At 43.6% G+C, this 26394-nt stretch overlaps 1 protein-coding gene across 1 annotated transcript in view; it reads left to right on the top strand.

The window, feature by feature from the left end:
- MTOR (mechanistic target of rapamycin kinase) overlaps positions 1–26394 on the top strand; it is a 112173-nt gene that overhangs the window by 10950 nt on the left and 74829 nt on the right. The window contains exons 9-26 of the mRNA XM_044667737.1: positions 1225–1411; positions 2634–2762; positions 3156–3400; positions 4314–4529; positions 6196–6401; positions 9539–9661; positions 10478–10567; positions 10697–10789; positions 13462–13596; positions 14422–14551; positions 15952–16202; positions 18691–18777; positions 20808–20975; positions 21701–21813; positions 22067–22229; positions 22827–22919; positions 23581–23727; positions 25668–25810. Of these exons, the coding sequence (XP_044523672.1) occupies positions 1225–1411; positions 2634–2762; positions 3156–3400; positions 4314–4529; positions 6196–6401; positions 9539–9661; positions 10478–10567; positions 10697–10789; positions 13462–13596; positions 14422–14551; positions 15952–16202; positions 18691–18777; positions 20808–20975; positions 21701–21813; positions 22067–22229; positions 22827–22919; positions 23581–23727; positions 25668–25810 (2719 nt within the window). The remainder of the gene's footprint in view (positions 1–1224; positions 1412–2633; positions 2763–3155; positions 3401–4313; positions 4530–6195; positions 6402–9538; positions 9662–10477; positions 10568–10696; positions 10790–13461; positions 13597–14421; positions 14552–15951; positions 16203–18690; positions 18778–20807; positions 20976–21700; positions 21814–22066; positions 22230–22826; positions 22920–23580; positions 23728–25667; positions 25811–26394) is intronic.

Below are 26394 nucleotides of genomic sequence, written 5' to 3'. Positions count from 1 at the left end.
TGTTTTATATATAATGCATTAAAATCTAGCCTGACAGGAACTTGTGAATTCCTACCATATGGACACAGGCCACTTGCCTTAAGCTTTCTAGGTGAAAGCTAAACTTTGGGCCATTCTCAAGTTCACATAAATACAGACTCCAGGAATCTTAGTTATATTTGTCAGAGTTGTGATCCTGATGACACTAGAGATGTGCAGTTCCTGTTTTTTTCTTGCATGCCAAATCTAGAAATGGAAAAGGAATGACCTTTGGTTACCTTTATTCAAACCCAGTTGTATACTAGAATTCTAAGAGATGTTGAAATCCATCTCTCCGACTTTGTGATAGCTTCACATCCTCTTATTTTCAGAGTAAAAGTATCCCTTCTCCGTCCTAAACCCCAGCATATCCATCAGTGGTTTGAGAAGAACTTGAGGCAAAAGGCATTTGTATTCTTCCTTATCTTTTATAGTAAAAAACAAATGATTACTTAGTGTTGCCTCATTTGTGACATCAATACCCCTTAATATCCCAGTCATTTCTTCTGTCGTTCTTTGGCTCCCCATGTCTGCCATCTGCTTCTGGCATGGGGTTCTGAGACATCATTGTGGTGTGTGTTTGGGGGTGGGGGTGGGGGGCCTGCTAGGAGATAGAAAAGAACCAAGAAATGTCAACATTGAGATTGTGTCAGTGTTAACAATTCAATTTGAATTGCTGGCATATGGATGTTAGCTTATGCAAATCAGACAGATAAACACTTGAGGCTTTCTAAATTATAGATCTAATCCCCTTACGTTAAATAACATTATGATGAAAATCTGAGTGATTTCCAAGCCATTGGCCCATTTATTGGAGGCAATTTTCAATACAAAATAATTTGTACAGTCCCTTGGAATGCACTGTCAAGAGATTTGACCTGTATCTCATAAAGATGAATTCCAGCTAGATGATTTTGACCCAGATAGCTAAATAAGCTTACAGAAATGCCTCATAACAAGGTAATTGTGCAGCATTACTCTGAAGAAAAACACTTAACATTGTCTTCTTTTTAATGTTGCTTTGGCACTTTCCAAAAGTGCTTTACAGGTGTGTCTTTAGCATAAGGCTGGTGTTTCTCAGTTGGATTGTGGGAGCTTCTTGAATCCATCTGTTGACCTTTCCCAGCTTGTCTCATGCCCCCCTTGAAAGGTAAATGGTATAGAACAGGCCAAGCCCAGACCCAGATTCTTCTGTTCTGTCTTCAGATACTCAGTATCTCCATGACACCATGAACCATGTTCTCAGCTGCGTCAAGAAGGAAAAAGAACGGACAGCTGCTTTCCAGGCCCTTGGCTTGCTCTCTGTGGCTGTGAGATCTGAATTTAAGGTCTATTTGCCCCGTGTGCTGGAGATCATCCGTGCAGCCCTCCCACCCAAGGACTTTGCTCCTAAGTAAGTATCTTGCTTATATCATTGGCCTTACCTGGCTTGAGGGGATTTCCTATGGTAATTGCCATGCCAATCTAATCTCTTCTCTGACATTAATCTGTGGATGTAAAAGCTAATGGTTCAGGGGAAAATACCCCTTCATTTTTTAGGCCCTTAAGTGAGCGAGGGCAGGGATTAGATCTTGCCTATAATAAGGTCATATATATCATAAGTTTAGAAAAGTTAAAAATATGATGTAAATGTTAGGGAGTAGTGTGAGGCAGAATTTATGGTGAATCAAGGTCCACAAATCACTGATGAATTAATTATATATGCTAACCTATATCAGCGAAGAGAATTCTCAAGTTGAGTATTCCTCATTCAAGAGAAAATCACAGGTCCAGGCCAAAAAAAGAAAAAAAGAAGTGGCAGTTGTCATTGATGTGACTGATGTAATAATGTCTAAAATGCTGTGTCCATAAAGAAGAAAGTACCCTTGTCTTCTGTTCTGCTCTGGCCACAGCTGGAGTATTGGACTCCCTTCTGAGCTCTGCATTATAGGAAGAGTGTCATCAGACAGTACTGTGTCCCAAGGTGGCAAGGTGCAATCCAAGTCTCATCTTCTCTCTACTTGAAGTTCTTCAGATATCAGAAAGACAGACACAGAGAAGAGGACTGAGACTTGTTCTGCTTGGCCCTAGATAGCAGAGCCAGGAGCAGTGGGTGGAAAAAGAAAAACCCTCTAATGTTAAAACTGTTCCAGGGTGAAATAGGCAGCCTTAGGAACCCCAACTTAGAGGAGCACAATACCCAGCAGAAGCTGGATAACTTGTTAGTCCAAGATGTTGCCAAGACTCTTCTCTTCCGTTCTAATTCTCAGAGTTGAGTTGGAGAATGGGATCAAGATCTAGGGAAGAGTTTTCTGCTCTGGGAGCAATGGCACTGATGCCCCATTCCCTGCTCTCTTGTATTCTTTTGGAATTACCACCTTCAAATCATTCATTTTCCCCAAATTCTACATATCTCTCCGAGAGCTAGGGAATGTAATCCTTAGTACTCTTAAGAGGTCGAGAGGTCTTAAAAGGTGGTATTTAGGGTTGGCCCTGCTTCTCTGAGCAGTGATCCTGACCCCATGGACCAGTACCTGAATATCTTCCACTTGTCAACCCCAAGAGTGATTCTGAGACTGGGAGTAAGGCAGGTCACTCACTCTGTTCAAAAGGGCCATGACCTTGTTTCCCCACAGGAGGCAGAAGGCAATTCAGGTGGATGCCACCGTCTTCACCTGCATCAGCATGTTGGCCCGAGCAATGGGGCCAGGCATCCAGCAGGATATCAAGGAGCTTCTGGAGCCCATGCTGGCCGTGGGCCTGAGGTATGTGTCTGTATGCAGCCTCTGTGGGGCTCAGAGTGGGTAGGACCTTCCCTTGAAGGGTCTGCTTCCTTATTTTCAGCTCCAGACCTGGCAAGGTCATGAGCTGGTCTACCTTGGCCTTGCAACTTTAGCTTTCCAAATCCTATTTTGCTTCTCTGCCCATGAAACCTAATGATATAACTCCATTTCTGGCTACTTATGAGGCCTGATTCAAAAAGAAGTACCCATGATCATACGGGGGGGTTTGCAGGTTGGCCTTTCTGGTTGGAACTTGTTGCTTCCTGATCCCAGACTGATCAGTCAGGCAGCAATTGCTGAGCCTTGGACAGAGCAGGCTGTGGAGCTGCATCCCCAGCACTGGCTCAGCCCAGTCCCTACCTCTCTTCTCCCCAGCCCTGCCCTGACCGCTGTACTCTATGACCTGAGCCGGCAGATTCCACAGCTGAAGAAAGACATCCAGGATGGCCTGCTCAAGATGCTCTCCCTCGTCCTCATGCACAAGCCCCTCCGGCACCCCGGGATGCCTAAGGGCCTGGCCCACCAGCTGGCCTCCCCTAGCCTTACCAGCCTCCCCGAGGCCAGTGATGTGGGGAGCATCACTCTGGCCCTCCGAACCTTGGGAAGCTTTGAGTTTGAAGGTGAGAGACAAAGGTGGTGGTCCTGGGAGCCCCAGGCCAGAGAACAGGCTACGCCAAAGTAGAACTTAAGAGTTGAGCTTTTAGAGCCTAAAATCGGTGGGGGAGGATTGCCAGAGATATAATTGAAGGTCATTGAAGTGAGGACAGTTGTCTCCTGGGCCACAGTCACTTCTCCCCAAGGTTTTTGTTTTCCCTTGCCCCATATATATTTGGGGGGTTGGGTATTGCTCTGGAGTAGCCCTGATGATGCCCTGTGGCATCAGCAGGCACACCTGGGCTTCTTCCTCTTCTGAAGGCTGCTGGGGTCATTTAGGTTTTCTTGTGCCATTAGAGAATGACATTCAAGGGCTCGGCTTAGAAGATCCCTTCTCAAAGATTCAGAAATAATTTAATCATTCTATCTGGGAAAATACAGAGCAAGGAGAGCTAAAACTAACTTGCTTTATTGCAGTGGAGATTCCCTTCCCATCCTTCTCTCTGCCTGCCTCCCTGCCCTTTCAGATAGACCAAAGCCATTTGTTTTCCCCTTCTAGAAAGAGAATGATCAGTTAGTTCATATTTGTGAAGTGACTGCTCTGTGCCAGGCAGTCTATTAAGTACTAAGGAATATCAAGAAAGGCCACAGACATTCCCTGACCTCCCTCACAGCCTGCTATGAAGACAACATGAACCACTCTGTACAAACAAACAGATAGACAAGATAAATAGGAAATCTTGAGAGAAAGAAGGTACTAGGCTTAAGGGGGATGGGGAAAGACTTTCCATAGAAGGTGAGATTTTTGCCAGGGCATGATGGAAGCCAGGAAGTGGAGACTGTATCTTCTTGAAAACTGGGCTAGTGGCTATGAAGTGAGGTCCAGCTAGCCAACAGCAGGTGTGTTTGAAATACCAACCAACATGTTTTCTCTCCCAGGGCATTCTCTGACCCAGTTTGTCCGCCATTGTGCTGATCATTTTCTGAACAGTGAGCACAAGGAGATCCGCATGGAGGCAGCCCGTACCTGCTCACGTCTGCTCACACCCTCCATCCACCTCATCAGTGGCCATGCACACGTGGTCAGCCAGACAGCGGTGCAGGTGGTAGCAGATGTACTCAGCAAATTACTCGTGGTTGGAATAACAGATCCAGGTAAAGCATATTTGCAAAATGGGTTTATGGGGGTGGGGGTGGGGGGGAGAAGCTATGGCTTCAAGAACCCAGGAGCATTGAAATTGTCATGTCTAGTACTTTGAGAACCTGTTTGCCCTTCATTCTGGGCTGGGTTCTATCCAACGAGTCTTACAGATGTGGTCCCTACCCTCAAAAAAGTTTTTCATCTATTTCCTTTGGGTCTCTTTGTCTTCATGATACATGTGTTGCTATCCTTACAAATAGAGAAATTTTCAAATAAAGTAAATTCAAATTCTTTGACTACTTAGCATTTCAGATTGGCAAAATGCACTGAATTTTGAGTCAAGATTTCAATTTGAATCCCAATTCTACTGCTTTCTGCTTATGGGCACATCATTTAACCTTAGGATAGGATGGGATGGGATGGAATGTTGCCTCTAATAATGAGAAGGTTGAATTATATGGTTGCTAAAGCCTCTTATAGCTCCTGTCATTGTCTAACCAGCATCATTTCAGCTTTCTATGGCTGTCATCCATCTTCTCTCCAACTTCATGGATATTGGCCTTAGCCTGAGTTTCCTTTTAAAAACCACTGTCTTGTATTTAAGTAGGCCAGAGTCTTCTCTGTTAAAGAGAGAACTTGCCTTCATCCATCCTTGAAGGTGAAATAATTCTTTCCAGAAGTTTTGAGTTTGGCAGCTGCAGACAATCCTGGCTGTATTGGCCTTTATGCTTGAAGTCAATCTGTCTTTTATTTCATTCCATTCCCTTTTATTTCCACTGGCAGAAAAAGTCCAGAGAGCCAAATGAGAGAAGGATGTCAAGAGCTTTCCTAGCTGGGATGGTGGTAATAGGTATAAGATTTAGAAATTTGCTGAAGTATCTTAGAGGGTTTCAAACCTGGGTAGCTGGAAGATTGAGGTGACAACCATCCTTCTAGTCCTTCAGGTTTGTAACCTTGGAATCACTCCAACTCTCCTCTCTCCCTCATCACTCATGTTGATAAGTCTTGTCAATTCTATATGACTCCTCTCTGTTCCCTTTGCTCACCTCTTCAGAACCTTTGTTTAGGCCCTCATCACTTAGCCTCTTGGTTGTCCTTCTTGTTTCTACTCTTTCTCCCATACATCCTCCACTGGGCTGAAAATTGCTAAAACAGGTCTGATCAGGTCACTCTCCTACTATCTACAGATCAGAGCCCAAACTCTGGCTCCCTTTCCAGACTTAATTGTATTTCTTCCCTCATGCCCTTAGACTCCAGCCAAACTGCCCTACTCAATGTTCCCCAGACTCAGGTGGCATCTTTCATCTCTGGTGCTTACTCTCTCGATCTCTCTCACCCTCCCATGCCTGGAGCTTCCTCCTCACCTCCCCCTCTCAGAGTCCTTAATGCCTGTCAAGGCTTATCCCAGTTATTCCTTTTTATGCAAAATCATTGCTGATCCCCACATTTCTTAATACTTCTTTCTTCCAGAAATGGCTTTGTACAAGTATCTCTATAAATACTACTCTTCCTACCCAAGTAGAATGTGAGCTCCTCGAAGGCAGGAACTGTTTCTGTCTTCATATCCTCAGTACCTAACACATAGTAAGCACTTAGTACGTTATCTGCTGAATTGACTGACTTGAAAGAAGCAAGACTGAACAGGTAGACATGTAGTCAAGCTGTTCCTTGCTGTTCCAGACCCTGACATCCGTTACTGTGTCTTGGCCTCCCTGGATGAACGCTTTGATGCTCACTTAGCCCAGGCAGAGAATCTGCAGGCCTTGTTTGTGGCCCTTAATGACCAGGTGTTTGAGATCCGGGAACTGGCCATCTGCACTGTGGGCCGCCTCAGCAGCATGAACCCCGCCTTTGTCATGCCTTTCCTGAGGAAGATGCTCATTCAGGTAAAGGCCTGACTTGAAAAGGGCAGTGGGGAAAGTGCAGCTCCCAAATGGGGTGGACAGCTCAAGAGCTGACCTCAGGGTGGGTAGGGGGAGGAAGAGGGATGAGCATATGAAAAAGATCCTGGGCCCTGGGACACCTCAAATGATTTCACCTTCTTGGCATCTAATAGATTAGAACAAGCAAGGATGAACCTGTTTCCTTAGAAGGAATTCCCCAATCAGGGAGGGTTCACTTAGTTAACTTGCCCAATGATGTGTTTCAGTAGTGGTTTAATTGATTGCCTGCCCTTATTAAGGGTTCTAATAGCTGACAGTTAGACCTGACTTTGAGGCAGGAGTTAGCTCTCTGGTGAAGACCCTGGACCCCTTCTAAAAATAATGTTTTCAAATAATACAAAGAACTACAAAGGAAACCAATTATGTTGAAATACAGCTATCAATATCTATGTTTTAGGGGCAGCTAGATGGCACAGAGTAGAGAGTGCCAGGCCTGGAGTCAGGAGAACCTGGGCTCAAATCTGACCTCATATACTTCTTAGCTGTGTGCCCCTGGGCAAGTCACTTTACCCCATTTGCCTAACCTTTGCCCCTCTGACTTAGAGTTGTTTTGAAGACAGAAAGTAAGGATTTTTTTTTAAGATATATTTTAAAAATCAAGTTCCAAGCACCATGCTAACAGAGAAAGGCAAAAAAAAGATAAATAATCCCTACTCTCAAGTCTGAAAGGAGATATGCAAACAAGTGTTTTTACAAGATATATATCTTGTAAAAACACTTGTTTGCATATATATATATATATATGCATAGTAAATTGAAGATAGTCACCATAGGAAAGGCATTTAGAGGGATCAGAAAAGGCTTCTTGAAGATAATGAAATGTGAGCTGGGTCTTAAAGTAGGGAGGCAGGAGGCAGAGATGAGAGAGGGCATTCCAGACACAGGATAGCCAGGGAAAATGCTTGGAACTGTCCTGTGTGATGAACAATAATAAAGAGATCAATGTCACTGGGTCACAGAGTATTTGGAAGGCAGTAAGGGATGAGAAGACTGGAAAATGTGGGGAGAATAAGGGAAGCAGTTTGTGAAGGGCTTTAAAAGCCCTTGCTTTAAAGGTTTGCAAAACTACATACATAGGGACAGCTAGGTAGCACAGTGGATAGAGCACTTGACCTGGGGTCAAGAGGCCCTGGGTTCACATTTGGCCTCAACACATCCTTGCTGTGTGACCCTGGGCAAATCACTTAACCCCGATTGCTCAGCCCTTGCCACTCTTCTGTCTTAAAATTGATACTAAGAAGGTATGGGTTTAAAAAAATTTTACAACTACATATGTCGTTTCATTTGAAACTCATAGCAGCTCTCCAAAAGAGGGACTACACATCCCCATTTGGCATATATAAAGAATCTGAAGCCCAGAGCTTATCTTGGGTTCCACAGCTTGTAAGTGTTGCAGGCTGGATTTGAGCCCTGATCTTCCTGACTCTAAACCCATGTCCAGTAACTCCTACATCTGTATTATCTTAAGAACAGAAATGTAAGGAGGAGCTCAGTTTAAAATGAGCTAGTTTAATAAGTAATTTTGTCCTAACAAGTTCCATTGAGAACAACTGATTTCAATTTAAAGGTCTTAAATTAAATGAAACCCTGTTCTGGGTGCCAGAGGTATGAAATGAAGAACAATGCAATCCTTGCCCTCTAGGAGCTCATACTTTTTGGAGGCTAGGTGGTCTCACTAGTAATTGTAAATCCCAATGGAAGATAAAGGTCCAGAAGTCCCAGAGGGATGAGAGATTAGGAGGGAAGGCGCATTTCTAGCCGAGCAGATGAAGGAAGGCAGGATTCATGTTGGCACTAAACATAATAGAGTGATGCTTTGCATAACTTCTGCTGGAAAATAGAGGTAGATGAGTTTTCAGGTTACTGAACTCAAAGGAATATTTAAAGGAAAAAAATGTTTAACAATCTCATTGTCTTGTTTTGGTACACAAAGCAGAAAGAGGTATGGTTTGAATTTTTCTTGATACCTCAGAGTAATTGCTCAGAAGTTCATTTACAGAATGGTACAGTGATGAGGCTGGGGATCATGGAGCTAGTTGGATCCCCAAAACTTCGTGAGTGTAGATTGATGCTGTGGGAAGAATTTGGGATTGGATTAGCCATCAGAAGATGAGTTCTCATTCTGGCTTTATTATTTGCTATCTGTATGACTTTGGTCAAGTCTCTTAACTGCTGGGGCCTCATTCTCTCCTCCCCACCTCTGTAAAATAAACTGCAGCCTGGTGGGAGTACTTCCAGGTTAATTCATCTTCTTCCATACCTCCTTTCCCTACTCTCAGTGGGTCTGCCACCAATAACCCTCTCTCCCCTTTGCTGCTATTTGCAAATAACCTAAGAACAATGAAATGTTGCCAGGGTAAAAGAGCAGCCTGATTTGTTGAATCAGTATTCTTAATTTACACATAAATACTAAACCACCAATACCAATGCTCTTCTTTAGAGTGACATAACTGGAAGCCATGGTGCTATTTTTCTTGTTGCTCAGAGAACCTTTTTTCCTACAACAGCAACACCTAAAGGTTTATGGGAATGTTGCTCTTTTGGGTTGGGAACACAATTATCAGAGCCTGACATTTAATGGATATCACCCTGGACACATTCACTATGAATGGGTTCTGATTTCCATCTCCCTTCCCCCACAATGCTTCCCAGGCTAAGAAAACCCAACTGATTTTTTGCAATTATATTCTCTCCACAGTGCACCTTCATTGACATAGTGGGTTTTAACATAGTAGCTGTTGCTCCATGGTGCCCATCCTTGATTATGACTCTCCCTTTTAAAATGGCAGTCTAAAGTTTATAGCTTCCAATCCTCATTGTTGGAGAGCATTGCCCACTTGTCCAAAGGTTGTTAGGCTGTCCTGCAAGGAGCACTGGGAAACTTTCGAATGGATATGGAAGAGGATGGTGTCAGGCGGCAGGTTTTTCTCCCAGTCCCAATTTGTTAAGAGGCCCTTCCAAAGTGCTGGGATGACATGAGGTGGCCCTGCCTGAGTCCTGGTTACTCTTGCTGTTTCTCTAAGGAATGCCTTTCTTCTAGAACTTCCTTTGTCATGACAAAATATTGTCCTTTCCTTCAGATTTTGACTGAGCTGGAACACAGTGGAGTAGGAAGAATCAAAGAACAGAGTGCCCGAATGCTGGGGCACTTGGTTTCTAATGCCCCCCGGCTCATTCGTCCTTACATGGAGCCCATTTTGAAGGTAGAGAAGACCGGGCAGCAACCTTTTTATCTCACCATGTCGACTTGCTTTCTTTTTTGTTGGTGTAACATGTCCACTGTGAGGGAAGTGATTTCAGGTAGTATAGACAGCTAACCAGCTAATCTCTGCTGTTGTGGTCATGGAGGTAAGCTCTAGATAGGAAATACTCAACCCCAGAAAGGTCTTGAACACCCTACAAAGTGCAGCACCTTCAGGAAACTGTTGTAATTACAAGAAGCAGCCGTGGGTGGTGGAGAGCTGGCCCTGAGGCCAGCACAACCTGGGCTCACCCCTCCTCTCACACAAACCAGCTGGGTAACCCAAGATGAGGCACTTAGCTCTCAGACTGTAGGTTTTATAGCCTGTATGGACATTCCCCAACAGGAATTCCTTAGAACAATGAATTCACAGGTCTCATCCCAAAATAGAATGATACTCAAGTACACCAAATTCCAAGACATGAGACAGGATTGATGGGGAGCTTTGGGGGGAACAGCTACTAGGTGAAGTGATTTAAATAGCATGAGCCGTTTCCTAATGTTTACATCTATAAATTACCATCCAAACATAATTTATAGGAATGAGGTGCAATATTTTCACATTTTATTACTCTCAGCTCTCACTTAGGTTAATCTTATGGTCTTGGCAGGGAAAAGGTTAAACATCCATGCTCCAGATAGACCTTCACCCTGAAAAAAGCATAGTGAATCAAGTTGAATTGGACCTTTAGGAGGTGGCCTTCAAGAACAAATTGATGTAAGAAAGTGATCTCTTCTGTGGGTATTCATCTGCTGCCTTTTCTTATGTCTTCCCAAGGCTTTAATTCTGAAGCTGAAAGACCCAGACCCTGACCCAAACCCAGGGGTGATCAATAATGTCTTGGCTACTATAGGAGAGCTGGCCCAGGTAAGGATCCCCCTGCCTCTTGATGGAAGAGTACCGTTTGTCCTCTGAGGGCATGGGATCAGGCTTTCCAACCTGCTCCTATTGTTATTGTGTAGAGAAGTTTAATGGAAGCCCCCTCCCTGCCCACAGGTGAGTGGCCTGGAAATGCGGAAATGGGTGGATGAACTCTTTATCATCATCATGGACATGCTGCAGGACTCCTCTCTGCTGGCCAAGAGGCAGGTGAGTACTTCTGTTCTCAGGGCACAGGCTTGGGGGAGGCAGTGTGATGGAGGATGGAGGATGAGAGATAGGAGAGAGGGGATGGGGAGGAAATGGGACCGATAGGTTGATAGAGGGCCTGGCCTCCCTGGCAGTGATGGCCCGCAGGGAAGAATAGCCTGGAGCCAGAATTGGTGGTCATCCTGAGAACAGTTCCTTTTAGACTTTACCCCGTTCTTTGCAACCTCATCAGCTCCATAGTCAGTTCAGGACCTCCTTTGGCCCAGGCTGGATGAGGAGCTGAAAGAACAAAGATTGAGACAATCTCTGCTCATAAGGGCTTGCATTCCAATGGAGTAGATGGCATAAAGTGAATAGGTTCAGATGTGTACAAAGTAGTTAAATGTTTCTGAAGCCGTCCTGTCTTTGTCACTCTTGGGTTTAGTCTCTAAGGGGTGCCACAGTGCCCAGAGTGGTGGGCCTGGTGCCCAGGCATTTCACCTCCTTCACTTCCACTTTCCTCACCTGTAAAATGGGACAATAATGATAGCCCCTTCCACCAGGGGTATTTGAGAATCCAATGAGATCGTTTTTGTAAGGGCCTTAGCATGCAGTGCCTGGCACATAGATGGCACTGGATAGATCCTGCCTGCCTTCCTAAAGCCCTTCCCATGCTGGCCTCAGCCCATCTTTCCAAACTAACTGCCTACTACCCTACAGGCAGTCTATATTCTGGACCCCTGAACCCAGCACTCCTTCCCCCCATCCCTCCCTTTGCCCTCACATATCCTATGCCTATAATATACTCCCTCCTTTCTTGCCTGAGGAGAGGGAGTTCTTGGAATCCCTACTCTCCTGAAGTCCTGGTGTAGTGTCCTGTAGGCCACCTCTCCTGACTCCCCTAGCTGTCAGTGCTTGTTCCCCCTCTCCTCACATAAGTATTTACGTACTTATCTCTTTTCAGCTTAAGTTTTCCTATTAATTCATAAGGTATTGAGGGTACGAACTCTTTCCTTCTATTTCTGATTCCCAGGGGCTTGCACATGTTAACATTTAACAAATGCTTGTTGAATTGATTGCATTGAATCAGTTCAGGATGGCCTTCCTGGTGTGACTTTCTCCATGTTTAAATGAATATCAGAAATCTTGAGTTTAGCCCAAGACATGCTACCTACAACATTCTTTTACTCTGAGGGCAAAAGGAAACCATTAGGAGATGGTCCTCTCTGCAATGAACACTTGGCTAACTGGGACAGAGGTATGGCTTCATAAGGAGCTTGGACTGGAAATCAGGCCCAGCTAGCCTTGAGATCTGAGGCTGGGGACAACAAAGACTTGTTTGTGGCCTCTGCTGGCTCTTCATTTCCAGGGAATGATGATGGACAAGAAACTTCTCAGATTGTTTGATGAGGGTGACTGAATGGATGGAAGGAAGGAGTATCAGTCCATCTGCTCTGTCCAGAGGACAATTCTCTAGAAAGGTCATTGTCTATTCCTAGGCTCTAATCCTCACAGATTCAAGGTTAGATGGCCTCACCCTTAGCCAAGGCTGCCAGAACGAGATTCCCCAGGTCGTTATATCAGAGCACTCAAGAAAGGATCTGGAAAGACAGCTCTCCAGTCCCAACATCCCATTTTTCTCCTCTTGGCACACTGGAGTTCTGGGCCTGGAGCTTGGAAGAGAGTGCATGTGGAGAGGGACACAAGAGTTTTTAAATAGTTGAAGGTCTTTCTTGACATGGAGGGGTGGGTTTGTTCTGTGTGCCCCGCCCCCACCCTCACCCCGGGACACAATTATCAGAAGTTATAGAGAGCATAGGTTGAGCCCTGATAGAGAAAACAGTTTTCCTTTTTTTTTCCCCCCTTGGTTCCTATATCTATATATTTTTTTAAGGGGCCAGCTGGGTAGCTCAGTGGATTGAGAGCCAGACCTAGAGATGGGAGGTTCTAGGTTTAAATCTGGCCTCAGACACTTCCCAGCCATGTGACCCTGGGCAAGTCACTTAACCCCCATTGCCTAGCCGTTACTACTCTTCTGCCTTGGAGCCAATACACAGTATTGACTCCAAGACGGAAGGTGAGGGTTTAAAAAAAAAATTTTTTTTTTTTTAAGAATATTTTCCCATGATTACATGATTCATGTTCTTTCCCTCTCTCCCAACGTCCCTCCTCCCCCCAATAGCCAATGTGCAATTCTACTGGGTTTTACACATATCATTGATCAAGACCTATTTCCATATTATTGATAGTTGCATTAGGGTGATCGTTTAGCGTCTACATCCCCAATAATATCCCCATCAGCCCATGTGTTCAAGCAGTTGTTTTTCTTCTCTGTTTCTACTCCCATAATTCTTCCTCTGAATGTGGAGAGCATTCTAAGAGAAAACAGTTTTCTAACAATTAAAGTGGGTCAAAAAGTGGTTTGGGTATCATAGGAGATAATGGTCACCTCAGATCTTCAGGGATAGCTACATTTGAACAGGATTCTTCCAAGATTGAGTGGCTCTAAATGATTGCAGCTCCAAGATTCTATACCATAACTGAGAAAAGGGGCTAGTGCACTTTTTGTCTTTATTCCTGGCACCCCTTCCCCTCCCCCCAGACCTCACACTGCACCCACTTAGCACTATGTTTGGCACATATACTTGTTTTCCTAAACAGACATGTCTTGTCGATTTTTGTTTGGGTTCCAGGTAGCATTGTGGACCCTGGGGCAGCTGGTGGCCAGCACTGGCTATGTGGTGGAGCCCTACAGGAAATACCCAACCTTGCTTGAGGTGCTGTTGAACTTTCTGAAGACTGAGCAGAACCAAGGCACTCGAAGAGAGGTAGGAAACTTAAGTAGCTTGGCTGTATGTGGAAAAAGAAGAGAGGAGAAAATCTGGAATGTTTTCATTTTCCTGAGATGAGCCTTCTTTCTGTGATTCTAGGATCCTAGATTTAGATAGCCCCTGGGGTTTAAAGGTCATCTAGGCTAAGTCTGTCACTTACTAGATAAGGAAACCAAAGCCCAGAGAAGTTGTGACTTAGTTGCCTAAGGCTGCCCAGATTGTACCTGAGTCTCTCACTCCCCATCCTTTAGGTTTTCTTTTTTTTTTTTTTTTTTTAAACCTTTCCTGTCTTAGTAACATCTCAGACAGAAGGGCAAGAGCTAGGCAAATGAGGTTAAGTGACTTGCCCGGAATAAGAGTCTAAGGCCAGATTTGAATCCAAGTCCTTCTGACTCCAGGCTTGGTCCTCTTATTCACTGTGCCACCTAGCTACCCCCCCAATATGTTTACACTACATGCAACTAACTGTTTGTCAAAATAATAGCCATGACAATAATAGCCAGCATTTAGATAGCACTTGGCATAAATCCTCACAACTCTGGAAGTTATGTGCTACAACTATGATCCCCTTTTTCCAGATGAAGAAACTGAGGCTTTGTTTATGTGACTGGCTCAGGGTCATCTAGCTATAAACATCTGAGATGGGATTTGAATCCAGGTCTTCTGCCTTCAGGTCCAAGGCTGTGTCCATCATATCACTTCACTGTCTAAGAAAAGGTTTCATTTGCATGGTCCATGGAAAGAATGTCAGGGCAGGCAGGGCAGTGTTGTAACTAGCTGCAGTGTACTGGGAGCTGGTTTACTTCTCTTCTTCACACGCAGGCTATCCGTGTGTTGGGCCTCTTGGGTGCTTTGGATCCCTATAAACACAAAGTGAACATTGGCATGATTGACCAGTCTCGGGATGCTTCTGCGGTCAGCTTATCCGAGTCCAAATCCAGCCAGGATTCCTGTAAGTAAAGGGGAGAATTGAGTCACCTGCCAGCCCTCTGAACATTGAAGTTTGGGCAGGGTGCCCTGGAGTACCCAAAGGTTTCAGGGCACGAATGAGTAAAAAGTCAGTTTCACCTGATATTGAGCATGAAATGCCATTTTTCTGGCAAGCCAGAGTATGCATTCATTCGTTGAACAGCTAGCTATTGAGGGCTTATTCTCTGCAAAATCCCTAGGGGAGACAAAAGGAGAATAAAGAATGAATCCTAGAGCTCCCGGAACTTCTGAGAGTTGGGAGTTGGGTGTTGGAGTTGGGGGAAGGAGGTTGGAGGGGGAAAGAGGGCACTCCTTATTTAGATTCTTTGTCTTTTCTAGAGTTCTGAGATACCTAAGCTATTTTTATTCTTAATTTTCAGAGCAGGTATGGGAAGGAGAAAGATGTGGGCATCTTATACTTCCCTAATGTATCTTTGATATAATTAATTCCCACAACACTCCTGGGAAGTAGAGTTCAGAATTTGTTCTCCCTTTTAAAAGATAGATTTTCCCCTAGATTTCCCCAGAAAACCAGTAACACACTCATACCCAGGGCTCTTTTATTGCCACTAAATACTAGATCCATTAGCCTTCACTGCCTCCCATAAGAGTATTTTTGTCCTCATGAAGGGAGAAATTTGTCCTTAGCTTTGACAGCAGCTTCAGGGACCCATTCTTCACCAGTGAAACAGGCTTTTATTTATAACTTTATTTTTTAACTCATGTTGAAGAGATGAAATCTCCCACTCCCACCCCTGGCCCAGAAAGAAGCTTAAGTAAGTGATATCATGCCGTTGGCTTCATAGGAGATCCAAGTTACTGGGAAGAGAAAGCTTAGGGCCTGCTTTCTTGCCCACATCTGCCCTTAATCCCTCATCTTCTTGCCAGCTCAAGACCTTATTCCTCTTGGCCCCCATTAAATCACAGGCCTTCTCCTTAAGATCCTGATTTTTTTGGTCAGGTATAATTTTCTGTTAACTCAGCTGAATTCCCCAAGGGTTGAGGGCCAAGCAGCTGTTGAACAGATGTTTGCTTAAATGAATCCACTAAATTTCAATTACTTTCATTTGGGAGAGTAGTTATTTTTATTGGTAGCTTTAGCTGCTAGGAAGTGAACAATAACCATAAGATATTAAGTCAGACACATACCATTGTAAGGACCATAACCCACAAAGAAGCCTTTTAGGGTCTTGTTATTGGGCAATGGAGAAAGGCCCTCGATTTGTTTCTTTCCATGAGGATGGTGGTCTTGGCACATTGCTATAGTCTTCATGATGTTAGAAGGGAAGAGGAGAGTGAGAAAGAGCAGCTTATCAGGGTCTGCCCACCTCCCCAAAGTCAGCCATGTGTATTTAAATAACTGTCTCTTTGGCTTTGTTCCAGCTGACTATAGTACCAGTGAAATGCTGGTGAACATGGGCAACTTGCCTCTCGATGAGTTCTACCCAGCTGTGTCGATGGTGGCTTTAATGAGGATCTTCCGAGATCAGTCCCTTTCCCACCATCACACCATGGTGGTTCAGGCCATCACTTTCATCTTCAAATCCCTGGGGCTCAAATGTGTCCAATTCCTGCCCCAGGTGATGCCCACATTCCTCAACGTGATACGGGTCTGCGATGGTGCCATTCGGGAAGTAAGTAGACAAGGGAATGTCTCCCTGCCATCTCTCTTCATGTCAGTTGTCGTCCCCTTCAGCTCCTTTGGGATGTTTCTTTTGCTGACCCCATGCCTTCTGTGATTTTGTCTCAATTCATTCCATGAAAGAATAGCTTCCACATTCCAACTTTACCTGGTCCTTTTCCCTGGGTTTGTCCTGCTGCCTATAGGGCTCCATTAGTGATCCTATGGCACACATGCCAAAGTGTAGAGAGAGCTGCTCCTTTCCCCATTTCACATGCACCTGAGGACATTTCTCCTGTCACCTGCCCCTCTGTCCAGCAGCCCAATGGGAGAGCTTCCTCCCTCCCCTGGCTGGAATAAAGTTGGCGGGGTGGGGAGGGGGACACACATTAGGCATGAGGGTTGCCATTTGGGCATTCGGGCTCTAAGGTCACTAAAAGGTTTGAAACCATTGCTGTTTGTCATCTTAGTTTATTGGATGAGAGCCAATGGCTCTTCCTTTTGTCAAGTTGAATCCATTAGGGCAATGATCCAGGATTGTTGTTTTACCCTACTGTTGGTTTATGCAGTTAGAAAGCCTGCTTCCTTCCAAGTGATAAGACTGCTCTCTTCCAGCTCTATTTTAACCTCAGAATACCTCCCTGCTTTGGCACCTCTCCAGGTGCCAGTGGTCAGGGCTCTGGGAAGGAGAGCATTCTAGCTACTAGTCCAGGTAAACTCATCACATTCTCTCTCAGATGGAGTCAAATGCATAATATCCCTAAACTCTATTTTTAAAGAGTCAAAAGTATCAGGCATGTGTCAGATGGAAGGATTTATTCCTGCTGAGGAAATGCCTTGGAAAGAAAAGGTCGAATTCTTCACATAGGAATTCACCACTCATCGCACTTTCCCACTGCCCAACTCTCCCTTGAGGCAAGAGGGAAGATTTCTTTCTTGTGGATAGTTCCCTCAACTTGCCTGTCCTGCTCCAAGCCCCAAAGAGATTTTATTTTCTAATTTACATGTAATAATAATTTTCAACATGTTTTCTAAAATTATACAGTTCAAATTGTCTCCCTTCCTCCAGAGTACTTTTTTCCCCTCTCCCAAATATTAATTTTTCATGTGACAGAAACTAGTAAAGCTAAGAGAAAAGAGAATAAGGGGACTCTCGAGAATAAGGGGACTCTCCAGGCCATTCGAGTGTGATGCAGTTGCCTGGTAGTGATGTTAAAGTTTCCAACTAGGAGATTTACTTCATCAGAACCTGACTATGCCCTCTGGGAGGAGTTGGGCAGTTCTTTTCCTTCCAGTGATCACTTGGTTTTCTTTGACCTCCCTCCCCAAACCAATGTGCTTTGATGTTCCTTTACCTAAAGTCTATCATCCTCACTGTGCGAAAGAAACTTAATTGGAAAATACTTGGGTTAGGAATCTTGGTTTCTCCAGCCTCTTTGGTCATGGCATGTATCTGTCTGGAATACTTGAGGAAGAAGATTCCTGGAAGATTGGAATTAGGCCATTGAATCAGAATCCTGGAACCTCCAACCCAAGCTTGGGCTGTCGAGCTGCCCTGAGGCATTTGGTACATTTTGAAGCAGACATGCATCATTCAGGCATTCAATTTGCCCAAACTCTCGGAATTCACTTCTGTTTCCTGCCAGTGCCCTTTCTTGAGGCTGCCACCTTTCATCAGGTTAATTAGCCTTATAAGAAATCAGTGTTCCTTAGATGTCTCCCATTCCATTTTCAAAAATGAAACTAGCCAGATAGGCTTGTGTCTATGTGATCTGAGAACGGATCATGCCAATAAACTAGTGAAGCTACTGTAAAGATAGCTTCCAAGGGCTGGGAAGGTGGCCCCTCCACAACACTATCTCAGACTGGAATCACAGTTTATAGTTCTCACAGCACTGCTATATACAGGATCTCTTTTGTGCTTAGAACATTCCCTTGGACTTGGGAGAACATTTGCCCTTCTCATTTTATAAATTCGAGGGAGCTCAGTATTAGAGAAATACAGAAGCTTGCCCAAGATCACAGATCCAGAGGGTGGAGTAGCCTAGCCTGGAACCCAGATCTGCTAGGCTAGGGTATTTCTCACTCCATTGCCCTCGTCAGCCCTACTGTTGACTTGATCCTGATGACAGGGAGCATCACCAGCCTAGGTAGAGCCACCTTTTCTTCCTTCCTCCGAACACTTTACTTGCCATAACACTCATTCTCTCTGGAAGACATAAATTAGTTGTATTTCTTTTTTTTTTTTTTTTAAGGGAATCCCAAAGTTCCACACAAATACATTGATGACATTCACAATAAAAATTGTCTAAGCAGAGAAGATGTTTTTACTGAGATAGTAAAAGGAGTTTCCCCCAAATAAACAGCCTCCAGATCACATAGAGCTATTTACCAAATTGGAAAGATGATAAATTAGGGTTGAAGGAACAGAACAGGTATCTGTGTTCCATAAAAACTTAAATGAGCCATCTCTGGGCTAGACACTAACTTCTCCTTTTCAGTTTCTCTTCCAGCAGTTGGGGATGCTGGTGTCCTTTGTGAGGAGCCACATCAGACCTTACATGGATGAGATTGTTACCCTCATGAGGGTGAGTAAAGCTAACTGTATCCTTTCAACTTAGCCACAGGTGGTGAATCCAGAGGGGCTCAGAATTTGTTCCTGAACTGTTATCATCAAAAAGCTTCCCCAAAAGCCCCAAGGGACAGTTGATCCAAAGCACATTCAGCTGAGTTTAGAATGGTAATTTTGTCCCTGGAACCAGTGTTCAGAATTGAATCTGTGGGTAAAACAGCCACCAGCAGAAAAAAGACTTAATGGCTTATCTAATACCTAACACAGCTGGCAGCTCTAACACTGAGGCGGTGTCAAGTTGGGGGCTTGAACATGTGCCAGTAGGATGAACCATCTCAGTCACACCAGAGTCTGGTGGCTTGTTAAGAACTGAGGAGGAAGTGGAGGCAATGGACATTTCAGCCAGCTCCTTTCAAAAACGAAAATGCCAGAGGGAGAGAAAAGGGTCGTTTGCCAGCTTGGTTGTTGTTAACCTGGTTCATATTGCCAAGGTGACTTCCCATTGATTTCAGTGCCATTCTTTGAGTGTGTGGTGGTACAGAGGCTTCCTTCCCCTCTTTTCTACCATGTAATTTAAATGTTTTGGGGGAAGGTTGCCTTGAGAGCTGTTCAGCCTTGAAAACACCAAGAGATTGTCTTCTGGCCTCTGAGACCACAGCTTTATGTAGTTGGCTTAGGAGGAGCTTCAGAGCTAAAAGGAAAGTTGCTGGCTTTAACTACCCAGGCTTAGCACCAATAACTCTTTAAGTAATCAAGAGTTGTGTGGTTCCCCCTGCCCCAGGGCAGCTCTCTCACAAGGAGGACTTCTGTAGAACTCCGAGGAGCCTGGTGGGCAATATCAAAAAAGCAGGGGCATTCTCAAGGGGTCTATGGCTGAGGTTATCTTTCACTTATTTATTCATCCACAGCTTTGAAGCCAGGACTCTTGGGGTGGGGGTGGGGTCACACCTGTTAGCTGTCACTTGGGGTGGCACACATACAACAGGGACCCCATTCTTTGGATTCTGCATCCAGAGCATTTAATGAGCTCCCCCTGGATGAAGAAAAGAAGTCCTTTTTGTGTGCAATAATCCAGCCAGCGTCTGGCAGCAGCAGCAGTGGCCAACCTGGCGTCTCAGGCAGAGCTGGGAGTTGATGGACTTTCTCTATGGTAGGCAGAAGTAAAATGTTATCCCACAAATCATGGTGGCTAGGGGTCATTGTTGTAAACCCCAGTGACTGGAGAATGATGCCTTCTGTAGGCTGCACTCACCTTCTAGGACTAGACTTTTCTCCCCATGGCACTTTTTTTTTTTTTAATGAAGAGAAGAAAATGTCAGTGGGGCCTTCTGACTTGATTTTTGCCTTATTAATTTTTGATCTCTTCATAATAAGAACTTAATTTCCATAGTGCCTTTTATATAAGCTGCTAAAAGTACCTTTGTTTACAGCCAACCTCAATTATTCAGGGCCCAAGAGAACTTGCCATCTGCTTTGGCATGATTAGTAGACAGTAACATTACTTCCATCATCGTATATTGTCGTTGGGAGGTTTGATGGAAAGGGGTGAGCCACTAACTTTCTCAGATGACTTAAGTGCAATCCTGCCTACAAACCAGGAGTGTGATTAAATGTTTTTCTATTCCTCTTCCTACTCTTTGATTATACACCACCAGTTTCATAATTTCTTTTTTTCACTACTTTTTAAAATACCACTTTTTTATTTGGCCACTCAGAAGATGGCACCTATGGGTTGAGGGAAAAATTGTTACCATCCTCTCCTCCTTTCAGCCCCTCTTTGCTCTCTTAATCCCTTCTGCTGACCCTCTCTCCATTGATGCCTGGCAATCATTCCATTGGCTTTACAACCAGCTAGCTAAAGCTCTTAATGATACCCTGGCAACCTTTCTGTGATTGGGAAGGAACTTCTCTCAGATGTGTCCAGGCTCACGTTGATTGTGTGGAACAGAAAAATCCTTTTTGCTTAACCCACCCACAAGTAAAACTGGGAAGGCTTTGTGCTGGGGATTCCTCATTTGAACGTCCCTCCTTTCTATATCCCCATAGGAATTCTGGGTTATGAACAGCTCAATCCAGAGCACAATCATCCTTCTTATCGAGCAGATTGTGGTGGCTCTTGGGGGTGAATTCAAACTCTACCTGCCCCAGCTGATTCCTCATATGCTTCGGCTCTTTATGCATGACAGCAGCCCTGGACGCACTGTCTCCATCAAGGTGAGTACCCAGGGGTCTTAGAGGAGGACTTTACACTGTACAAAGGTCCCCAGTTCCCTTTAAAGCCTCAAGAGAAAGCCACTGCTGTGGGCAGAGATGGGTATAGGGAATGAGAGGCTGCATGATGTTGGGCAAAGAAAGTTGGCCTCAGTCAGGAGGGCCCAGAATCAAAGGTCCCAGCCAGTTGACCCTAGTGAGGCTTTCTACCTCCTAGCGGTTCAGGGATCCCTTTGGTGGCATTTCAGCATAGATTGTTTCAGTGGAGGGAACTTCCATATTAGGAATTCTCGGAACTAATGAAATCACAAGGCTTTACCGAAATAATAAAGATTGGGTTAATAGAGGACTACATATAAGTGTAAAGTGAATGTCTAGAGTTGGAGTAAAGAGGAAGGTACTGTGGAACAAATGGCATTCCATATGGGACTCCACAGCCAGGGAGAGGAGTGCCAGTGCTATTAATTAACCTTGGGGCAGAGAGTCATCCATAGCAAGTGCCAATTTGTCTCTAACTGGCACACATCTATCTAACAGTCCCTTCCCTCTGTCTGGCTGGCATATGCTCAGGGAATGCAATGTGTGCATTAATTTAAGGAAATGTAAAGAATTAGGAAAACTTGTTTATCTGTTTCAAAGGCAGCTATTGGGACTTATTTCCTAGTACCACTCCCTCTTCTGATCATTGAGGCTTGGTTAGTGACCGTCCTTTTGTTTCCCTCTCCCAGCTGTTGAACGCAATCCAGCTGTTTGGGGCCAACCTGGATGACTACCTGCATCTGCTATTGCCTCCGATTGTGAAGCTCTTTGATGCCCCTGATGCTCCCTTAGCAGCTCGCAAGTAAGCAGCTGCCCTTTGGCTCTAACAGTCAACAGATGAAGCTTTACATTCTCTTCTAAGTTCTCAAGCTACTGAGAATATTTCTTGGTGTTATTTTAGCTTCCATTCTGTAGACTGAAATGCCCCAGGTTTATTTAAATCTGAACTCTCCCTTTCCCACTGGAATCAATGTTAAGTCCATTTCATCTAGGATGCCCTGACCTGAGAAGGAAGCTCAGGCTCTCAAGACACTTCTCCCTTTGATTGATTGCAGGGCAGCCTTGGAGACTGTTGATCGCTTGACTGAGTCTCTGGATTTCACTGACTATGCATCCCGAATCATCCACCCTATTGTACGGACACTGGACCTGAGCCCAGAGCTGCGTTCCACAGCCATGGACACTTTGTCTTCACTTGTCTTCCAGCTGGGGAAGAAGGTAGTAAAGGATTTTTGGGAAGACCAGATTGTTGAGTTCTAAGCCTAGACTCTCTCAATTTGATGTAATAAAATAAAAATTGTTTATTTTACATTTTGTAACATTCTCAGTCTCATTTGGTCATAAATTCTTTCCTTTTCTATAAATCTGACAGGTAAACTATTCTTTGTAACCCTAATTTACTTATATCACTCTTTACTTTTAAATCATATACCCATTTTAACCGCAGTTTGAGAAGACTTTTATCTTTAACAGGATAAGGTCCTCAAGAGAGGGTGGAGGGGGACAATTAGGTGGCTCTTCTCCCTTGAAACCAATATTTAATATCTATTCTAAGAAAGTAAAGAACTTTTTTAAAAAGAAAAGAGAATCTTTATGGTCCTTTCCAAAATCATACGGTCCTATGATATTTCCCCCTCTTTATCAGTCAGCCTTCAAACATGAGCCAATAAAAACTGTTGGGGGCTTTTTTAGTTCTTTTGTTAATATTTAGGGATTCCCCCCCCCCCCCCCCCGAATTCTGCAGATACAACTATTAGAACCAACTATGGTTATAATTTAGTTATGTTTTCTGAACTTTTCTTTCTTCTCTTTTAGTACCAGATTTTTATCCCAATGGTGAATAAAGTCCTGGTGAGACACCGAATTAACCATCAACGCTATGACATGCTCATTTGTAGGATTGTCAAGGTGAGATTCATTCTTCATCTTTGTTTCTAAATCCTCAAAAATTTTCCCTCAGTCATTTTTTTTAGGGTCTTGGCTACAAGTACTGAATGTAGCTTAGTTGACTCTGTCTCTTTTACCTCTTCTATCATTTTCCAGTTTTTACTTTATCTTCAACATTGTCTAGATCGGCATGGGTGGCTGGCTGGACCAGTTTATACAGTTTAATGCTAGAATTCATTTCCTCTTCACCATCACCTGTTAGAATCCCAGGCTTCCTTCAAAACCCAGCTCAAGTGCTATCTCTTACAAAGGGCATCCCTGTTGCTGGTGCCCTTTCTCCTGGAAATAATTTTGTATATATTTCATATTTATTTGTCTGCATGTATGTAGTTCCACACACCTCCACTCCAAGGAATATAAGCCTTCGAAGGGCAGACGCATTTTTCTTTTGTTTTTCTATCCCCATGCCTGAGACATAATAGATATGAATACTACCAATGAGTGGCTCTGTTTGTATAGAATTCTAGCTTTGTAATGTCCATTAGCCTATTGCAAATAGCAAATGGAATTTTCCAGAGGGGGGAAGGAATTAGAAAGTGACCCATCTGAGTTAAAGGATAATTGATGTTCCAGGAAAGTCTAGCAATGTTACCAGCCATCTGTCCGCATCCCTGCTTTATAGGGCTATACACTAGCTGACGAAGAGGAAGACCCTTTAATTTATCAGCATCGGATGATGAGGAGCAACCAGGGTGATGCCTTAGCCAGTGGGCCAGTGGAGACAGGGCCCATGAAGAAGCTGCATGTGAGCACCATCAACCTGCAGAAGGTGAGTCCAGGGAGCTGAGAGCTGGACTGAGGAGACCTGGTGCTGCCTGGAACTAGAACTGCTGGAAACTGCCTCAGGGCACATCTGGGGAATTAAAGTTTGTAGTCAGAGGACTCATCTGGCTCTGTTCCCAATTTGGAACTATAAGTCTTTTCATCTAAAGGGGGAAATTGAGAAATGTGGAAAGATCTTGGTTCAAATAACATGTCAGAGCTGCGACAGAGGAGCACTTTGTGGCAAATACCATCCTTGTCCTTCAAATGAATAGAATCAGAAAATGACTTGGCCAGAGCTGGTAAAGTGCTCTTTAAAATCCTTGTAGATAGAGAATTTGGAGCCTAGCCTGAAAGAACTTCAGAAGTGATTAAGCCCAGATTTATAGTTGGGGAAAACTGAGGCCAGGAAAGTGGTGAGGATTTGCCAAGATGTCCTAGCTCTGTAATTGTAGAACTTGAGCCCAACCTCAACTTGGTTAACTCTCAGACTATTGTTCTTTCTTTTTTTAACACATTATATTACCTCTAAACGTCATTGGGGAATCTGACTATAAGCCCATGTTTATTGGATTAACTTTAAAAAAATAAATAAACCCATACTTCTATGTGTATTGGTTCCGAGGCAGAATAGCAATAAAAGCTAGGAAATGGTGGTTAAGTGACTTTCCCAGAGTCACACAGCTGGGAACTTTGTGCGGTTAGATTTGAACCCAGAATCTCCCACCACTAGCCTTGGCTCTCATTCCACTGAGCCACCCAGCTGCTCCCGTGTTAAGTAAAGTACCAAGTATTGTTCATTTCAGCAGTTTGCATTTGTCACTGGCACCTTCACTCATGGGGGTTTTAGTAGCATACAACCTAACTCTCTCTTTTATTGGAGGATGGCTTTTATTATAAATTTGACTAAGTTCTCTATATATTTTAGATATGGGACCTCTATCTGAAAAACAATTTTAAAAATTTCTCACTTTTACTGCCTTCTAATCTTGGCTACACTAGTTTTTATTTGTATAGAAAGTTTTGCTATAATTATAATTATCCATTTTATGTCTCGCAATACTTTCCCTCTCTTGTTAACTCGTAAATTCCTATCCTATCCCTAAATCTGATAGATAATATATTCCCTATTTTTCTGATACACTTATATCTCCTTTTATGTCTAGGTTATGTATCCATTTTTTATCTTATCTTAGTAAGTGGTATAAGATATTGGTCTGTACCTAGTTTCCACTAAACTACTTTATAAGTGTCCCAGCAGATTTTACCAAATAGTGAGTTTTTATCCCAATAGCTTAGTTCTATACTTTTGTCAATCTTTTACTACTGTTTGTGGTATGTCTCTTCTGTTCCATTTATCTACCTTTCTATTTCTTAGCCTGTACCAAAGAGTTTTTAATGATTATTCTTTATAATACAGTTTAAAATCTGATATTGCTAGACCTCCTTCCTTTACATTTTTCATTAATTCACTTGAGATTCTTTTTTTAAGGTTCACTTATTTATTTGTTTATATTATTTGTCGGTTTGTTTGTTTGTTTAACAATTACATGTAGTAACAAATTTCCCTATCAGTTTCCAAAGTTATATGATCCAAATTGTCTCCCTCCCTTCTTTCTTCCACCCTCCGTGAACTGGCAAGCAGTTCGATCTGGGTTATACATGTATTATCATGCAACAGATTTCCATGTTGTTCTTTTTGGTAAATGAATAATCTTATAAAACCAAAACCCCAAAACATATACCCAAAGAAGCAACACTTGCTATTTTTTATCTTTTTTATCTTTTGTTCTTTCAAATGAATTTTATTAACTTTTTCTAAATAAAATACTTTTTTGGTAATTTAGTTGGGATGGCATTGAATAACTAGATCAGGTAGGATTGTCATAAAATTAGGACATATTTGATGTTATAAATAACTTAATACCACCGACTGTGGCATTTTAGGCCTGGGGAGCAGCCAGGAGGGTTTCCAAGGATGACTGGCTGGAATGGCTAAGGCGGCTGAGCTTGGAATTACTAAAGGACTCCTCCTCTCCATCACTTCGCTCCTGCTGGGCCCTGGCTCAGGCCTACAACCCTATGGCAAGGTAAGACAGGCATGGAAGGTAGATTCCCAAACCTTGAAGAGGGTTAAGAATATGGAAAGGACTCCTGAAGCCTTTGCTATCAGGAAGCAGGCTCTCTCTGGACTCAGAATTTATACAAAAAATTCCAGAGAGCTTATTTTCATGGTCAGCTTTCTTCACCATAGTCAGTGGCAATAAGAGGAATATTTCAAAGAGTTTTTCTACCAGTGGAGCAAGTACATAGAAGACAAATAGACTCACACGAGGATGGGAAAAATCAGAGGTCTTATTCCTACCACGGGGCAACAATTAAAATCCTTCCATTAGCCAGAAGCATGGAGCAATAATGTTGCATTAACTGGGCCAGAATTGCCTGCTTATCAAGGCCTTCTGTGCCTACTATCTTGTTAGGGCCCCTAGCTAATCAGATCCCCAGGGAGTTTGAAGTTGGTTTCTTGCTACTGAATGTTGACTTTGTTTTTTTCTCTATGTGTTTCTGAGGCTTAAAAAATAATTGCTGATTTCTTTGGGTCTGTTATGTAAGCTTTCAGACTTAGCTCATGTACCATACTGCCTTGCAGCTCCCAGTATCTTCTAAGTACCTC

Source organism: Gracilinanus agilis, chromosome 3, assembly GCF_016433145.1.
Source record: "Gracilinanus agilis isolate LMUSP501 chromosome 3, AgileGrace, whole genome shotgun sequence".
Taxonomy (NCBI): domain Eukaryota; kingdom Metazoa; phylum Chordata; class Mammalia; order Didelphimorphia; family Didelphidae; genus Gracilinanus; species Gracilinanus agilis.
Note: the sequence above shows the minus strand (reverse complement) of the source record. Positions and strands in the feature narration are given on the sequence as shown.